This window comes from Rutilus rutilus (assembly GCF_951802725.1).
Source record: "Rutilus rutilus genome assembly, chromosome: 5".
Lineage (NCBI taxonomy): Eukaryota > Metazoa > Chordata > Actinopteri > Cypriniformes > Leuciscidae > Rutilus > Rutilus rutilus.
This window is the reverse complement of record NC_140213.1, coordinates 10458494-10464909: the sequence shown is the minus strand read 5'-3', so window position 1 is coordinate 10464909 and position 6416 is coordinate 10458494. Positions and strand designations below refer to the sequence as shown.

Sequence of the window (6416 nt, the reverse complement as noted above, 5' to 3'; positions counted from 1 at the left end):
ACACCACCAAATACCAAACGGTCTGAAGAGATTGGACTAAAGTTTTCTCAGAAGCTAAGAGTTGTTTTGTTGCAATCGATGTGTAACCCACACTGGCGGTTTCAGGGACAATAGAGATTGTGACTGTACTAACTTTGTAGCGGTAAGGTGTACTTCATTCTGTAAGAATTATGTTTTTTCTATAGTGCTTTCAATACTATTCAAGCACATCTTTTAGCTAATACATTACTGAATTTTAAATTGTACAACTCCGCTATTGCATGGATCCCAGATTATATCATCTAAATCTCACTGTCAGACTTAATAATAAATTGTCATGGTATCATCTTAACCAAAACAGGAGCCCATATTTTCCCCTTTTTTTATTGACCCTTTATACTGCTGAATCTGATTGTCTTGTCAACTACAAAAGTTTTCAGATAATACTGCACTTTTGGATCTACTTAAAGCAATGATCTGGCCTAAATAATAAAAAAAGAGATTGAATAATTTTTAACTCTTGTGATGAATTTTTTTTATTGAATGTTGACAAGACAAAAGAGTTAAATGTGTTTTTAGACTTACCCTGGAGTTGGTTCACACTCTGCCTATGATCAGAAAATGTATAACGCATAATTGCACGAGTAGTTACCGCAGTAATTACGGAACTTGACACATAATTAGGCTATATTTCTAAATGACTATCTCTCACGACCTGTCACCTTCAACTATTTTAATGGCGAGAGTACACTCAAAGTCTTTGTTACACATCAATATGCTAGAGATGTACAGGTACATCATTTTATTGCTATTTGGTATCTATTGTTTTTATTATTGTGTTGTTATAGTAACTGAAAAGCTTTTGTGCCTCTGTTTATGAGGCATAATGCAAAAGGGTTTTGGTGTAGTTTGTAGGATGGACTAACTTGTGTTTTGTTAATACAGAACTTGGTCTATATCAGTAATAATAAATACAGGATGTTATTGTGGTGAAAGTTTTTAGAAGTAAAAATTAAACATTTAAGAAGTAATTCAAGTTTAATCGACCAGTCTCTGTTATCCCGTTTCCACATTTTTGTACGTACTTAAAGGTAGGGTAGGTAATCATTTTTCAAAAAAAAAAACATTCCAAATTTGTTTAAACTGTCTTTATATACCAATACATAATTAAAATGTAAGTACTCTGAAAAAGAAAATATAAAAATCGAGTGACTGTAGACCTTTTAATCTGCAATAAACACAGCTCATTATTTCCATTCACTCCACCCCCTCCCTTCTGAGCTCCTTCCAAAGCCACGCCCCCAAAACACATGAACGCGCGACGCCAAACGCTCAGGCTGGAACAAGACGCATTTATTACCTGAGACGAGTGGAGAGGAAGGAGCGCAGTACATACAGTGACATCATGTCAGAATCACATGTAATAAAATACCTAACTTTATCACTATGAATATAAACAAATAAGATTTCTTTTAGTACTCACTATCAAGCTAGCATATCGATAATGGTAAAGTTTCATTCAACGAACGAGCTATAGGTAACGAGCTATATTTATAAGGCAAAACTAAAAACAGGTTGCATTGATACACGTTTTTCCATTACCATCAGTTACACTGTGATGAAGGTGAATTTCGTGTAAGATTCATAACATATACGGTGTTTTGCATGTAAGAGTTTCCATGATGAAAACATTGTTGACTCTAATGAAGACTAACGTACACTCCGAGTCCGGAGACAAGTACCGCATCGTCGGTTCGAGGACAGGTCCGGGGTTGAGGGCGAAGCAGAGGAGGTCGTTCAAGAGTGCGGGCAGGGTCCGAGGAAGTAGTTTTTGCCTTGTTTGCCTTCGCTGACTGCATATGCAGGTGCTTTGAGCTGAATATTTCCGGGAACGGTGACATGTGATGAGTGCACGCAGGGCAGCGCGCGCAGTGGGGCTCGGGGCGGGCACGAGACATGAAGGCATCTGATTGGTTCTTTACATTCGCACCGAATGGCAGTGATTGGTCAGAGTTTTTACTGTCCTGCAGCTGCTACAGAGGTCTGATTTTTTTCATTCCTTTTTCTAAACACATAATGTATTGACTACTATCAGGATGGAAGGACCATTTCACCCAGTATAAAAAAAAGTGTTTCTGAACAGGATTACCTACCCTACCTTTAATGCTTTCTTCTAATGGTGTGGTAAAGTCGTAGCCTAAAGCTTTGGAAGTATAAGTTTAGATTAAACATTGTGTATTTTAAGGCAATACGCTAGTTTATTGTTTAAGTGCTTATATAAACAAAACAGAGCAACTCTTTAAGTAGATAATATAGTAAGATGCAGGAGGATCTCAGTAAGAACAGTCCATCGACAATTACTAAATACAAAACTGGTGTGGGATATACTTTTAAACTATTTTTCAAAAGTTTGATTCATGTTGGTTTAATCAGTGGATTGCCTGATTTGGCTTATTTTCCTGTGGACCCCTTGTGGAGTAGAGGTGTTTAGACACATTGTTATTTGAAGAGGACTTGGTTTATTAAGCATTAATATCTGATTACTAACATTAATCACTGTTTTAAGCTAGCTAGAAATAACCTTGTCATTTTCATATCACTTACTTGGTGTCTTCAAATCTCAGTGAGAATATTGGTTCGTTCAATTTGGGTCTATTGTTTTCTTACAGAATAGTTAATGTTGTCTTTACTATACACTGAAGTGTTACTTAATTATTCAGATTGTTATTTTGTGTTGTTGAGTCAGCCCATCAGTATGTGCTATTAATTAGAGAATGTCTCTTGTATTAATTGAACAGTTAAGTAAACAATAAACGTACATAATAAAAAGTCTTCACTGTGTTGTGTCACACAAAAAGTAAAACAACATCTTTTTTTTTAATAAGCTTTAGATAAATGTTGTCCCACATGCATATTTTTACTTACGAATCATTTGTTGTGATCTTATTGGCTGTTCTGTAGGTTCTGTAGGTGTGTTAAATCACTTTGCAGAAGTGCTCTAAAGCTGTGAGCAGTCCTTCTCTCCTTTACTGCAATGAAGACTGTTGTGTTCACTTTGCTGGTTGTGGCTGTGGGTATGTAGATCTCTTATTAGTCATGATTCATGACAATTGTTAGTTTATGCCTACACTTATCCTATATGTATTATAGATAGTTTTATTATTATTATTTATTATAGGTAGTCTCTTTATTTTAGATATAATAAATAAGTCCCTTCTCACATGTTGTTCCTAAATACAACATGCAACCGTTAAACCCCTACTTAAAAAACCCAAGCATGACCCAACCATACTTTCCAATTATAGACCTATTTCAAATTGATCATTTATGTCTAAAATCTTAGAGAAAGTTGTTTTGGAACAACTGCAGAGTCATTTGGAGTTAAATAGTGGTTTTTGAAGAATTCCAATCTGGGTTTAGAAAATATCACAGTACTGAGCAGCTTTATTAAAAGTTTTTAATGATATTTTATTGTCTGTTGACTCTTACTTCTGTGATACTCTTACTCTTAGAATTAAGTGCCTTTGATACTGTGGACCACAAAATTCTTATCTCACGACTTATCTCTTGAACAATGTGTGGGTATTGAAGGTTGCACTCTAGATTGGTTTAAGTCCTTTCTGAATGCTAGAACATTTTCTGTTTGTCTTGACGGGTTCTCTTCTTCTGTTTCTGTTTTGGATTATGGAGTCCCTCAAGGCTCCATTCTGGCCCCTGCTCTGTTCTCGTTGTATATGCTCCCTTCGGGGACTATCCTTTCTAAACATGGACGTGTCATTCCACTTTTATGCTGATGGCGCCCACATTTATTTGCCCCTAAAGAAAAATAACAAAAAGGGCCTAAGTTCATTATCAGCATGCTTGTCTGATATTAAGTCCTGGTTTTCCTTAAATGGTTTGCATCTAAACGAGAGCTAAACTGAGGTTATTGTTTTTTGTTGCGTTTCTGGTGTTTCTGTTACTCCTGATGGCAACCTGGGAGATTTGGTCCCCTGTGTAAAACACTAATGCTGTAGTTAAATCTAGTTTATTTATTTTTTAAAAAAAATTATGTTATTATCTAAAGCTATGAGTTTTTTTTTTTTTTTTTTTTACATTTGCAGAGTTTGAGAGAGTGATCCATTCGTTCATTTCATCTAGACTATTGTAATTCTCTTTATATTGGAATGATTCAATCCAATATTAGTCATCTTCAGATGGTTCAGAATGCAGCAGCCAGACTTTTGACAGGCACAAGGAAATGTAATCATATTTCCCCAATACTACTTTCGTTGCACTGGCTGCCAGTTTGTTACAGAATTTATTTTAAAATTCTGCTTTTTGATTTTAAAGCCATGAACGGATTAGCTCCAAAATATCTCTGATCTTTTGAAATTAAATAACTCTGCTAGATCATTAGGGTCATCTCAACAAAGACTGCTGATGGTTCATAGATCTAGACTTAAGACAAGGGGTGACCGTGCTTTTTCTATTGTTGGTCCGAAATTGTGGAGTATAGTCCTACTATACCCCTAAGACTAGTATCCACAGAGTCTGTTTTCCTACCTTTTTTCACAGGCTTACAACTGTCCTTGATTTTAATGTTGAATGTTTTGATTGGTGTTTTTAATGTAAACTCCCTTTATCATTTGTTTTGCGGTCTTTCTTGTTTTTTAGATATTTATCCTGTTGTACAGCACATTGGCCAACTACTGTTGCTTTGATTGAGCTATATAAATAAAAGTTGATTGATTGATTGATTTTGCATTAATAAAAGAACAATTCATTTTTCAATAAAGTTGACAGCACAGGTGATAAAATCATTGGAGGTTATGAATGTCCGCCCCACTCCCAGCCCTGGCAAGTGTACCTTACGGATGGGCATACCATGTGCGGAGGATCTTTGATTGATAAAAGATGGGTTGTGTCTGCAGCTCACTGCAGTTTCATGTGAGTATATAACTTCCCTTTTTAAGTTGTATTTTTTGTTTTTGTTTTTGTTTCATTTTAAACCTACTTCCCCATGAAACATTCCTTTTTCTTTAAAAAGTCCCTTTTTTAAGGAATCGATTAGCAGCTGGTTGTTACTGCTTCCTCTTTCTATATACACTGAAATTTGGCAATATTCTAATAGAATAAATATTATATTAGAGCTGAGCAAAATATTCCTTATCAAATAGACCTTTTTATCTCAACGTCTACTTGGGAAAGCACAACGTGTCTGTTACTGAAGGCACAGAGCAGCGGATCGATGCAGAGAAGGAGATTCGCCATCCAAACTATAATGGTCAGACTCTTAACAATGATATCATGCTGATCAAGCTGAGAAAGCCTGCCATCCTCAACAAGTCTGTGAAGCCGATCCGTCTGGCAACCAGCTGCTCTTCTGCAGGGGAGCAGTGCTTGGTTTCTGGATGGGGCAGCACTGGAGGTGAGATGGCTGAGTAATGAAAATCTTCTTTTTATATATGGTTAGATATTAAACGTGCATTCAGTCATTATACAACTTTTAGCACTGTTCATATTCTTTTTCCAGTTCACGATGCTTCTGTCCTGCAGTGTTTGAATTTGCCTGTACTCTCAAGTAGGCAGTGTAGGGGAGCATATGGTGCAGAAATAACTGAAAACATGTTCTGCGCTGGATTCATGGAGGGAGGCAAAGACTCGTGTCAGGTATGTTATTGACTCAGTCTTCCTTTTTGCATGAGTTTTGTATTTTTATACAAACACGCAATTTTGTCCTTTTCATTTTCCAATTTTCTTCTCAGGGGGATTCTGGTGGCCCTGTGGTGTGCAATAGGGAATTGAAAGGTGTTGTTTCCTGGGGCAACGGCTGTGCTGAACCACGCTTTCCTGGGGTTTATGCTGAGGTGTGTCGATACACTGACTGGATCAAATCCATCATAGCTAGAAACTAGCCCTTTGTTCATTCAGGTGTGCGTTTCCCAAAAGCATTGTTAGCCAACTATGGTCGCAAGTTCCGTCGTTATCAGCATAGTTCAACGAGTCAGTGTTTCCCGAAACCATAGTTCCAACAAACGTTCGCAAACAGCATTGCAAAGTTTTATGGTTAGAACGACAGCTCTCAACCTGTGGTTACAAGCAGAGTTTCTTATTTGCATGGCAATAAATCCTTGTGTGAAAACAAAATAAGCAAGCTGACATTCAATATAATCTATATCTTTTATTTAAAATACATAAAAATGTCATTTACTTCTGTTAGTTTGTCAGGAGATTTAAAGTACCATTTTTGAAGAGTGTGCATGTGCAAACGTGCTCTAGTACGTAAAAACGAGCCTATGATTGAATAGCAAAAATAAACAAAAGCAAAAATGACTAAGAAAAATGACATTGACATGTAATTGACAAAATGACATTGTATGGGAAACACACCCCTGGTCGGGCCTTTACCAGTTAATTTTCCTGATAATCTGTAATTAAATTTAGTTTAAAACGTG

At 36.4% G+C, this 6416-nt stretch overlaps 1 protein-coding gene across 2 annotated transcripts; it reads left to right on the top strand.

Moving 5' to 3' along the window:
• Positions 1 to 6416, top strand: LOC311290530 (anionic trypsin-2). Of its 2 annotated transcripts, XM_084409051.1 has the most exons (6): positions 12 to 142; positions 2941 to 3053; positions 4758 to 4908; positions 5139 to 5389; positions 5495 to 5631; positions 5727 to 6416. In XM_084409051.1, exons 2-6 carry the CDS (start codon positions 3014 to 3016, stop codon positions 5874 to 5876), a joined length of 729 nt encoding a protein of 242 aa, XP_084265177.1. In that variant the 5' UTR covers positions 12 to 142; positions 2941 to 3013; the 3' UTR covers positions 5877 to 6416. The 2 variants fall into 2 exon arrangements, with proteins under 2 accessions (XP_084265178.1, XP_084265177.1); XM_084409052.1 differs by lacking the exon at positions 2941 to 3053 and having other exon boundaries at positions 1 to 142.

Excerpts from the sequence above, each read along its gene's own strand:
- LOC311290530 (XM_084409051.1), top strand. The coding sequence starts at position 3,014 with ATGAAGACTGTTGTGTTCACTTTGCTGGTTGTGGCTGTGG. Across the intron at positions 4,909-5,138 it reads GCAGCTCACTGCAGTTTCAT|ACCTTTTTATCTCAACGTCT; the intron begins GTGAGTATATAA and ends CTTATCAAATAG. Across the intron at positions 5,632-5,726 it reads GAGGCAAAGACTCGTGTCAG|GGGGATTCTGGTGGCCCTGT; the intron begins GTATGTTATTGA and ends TTTTCTTCTCAG.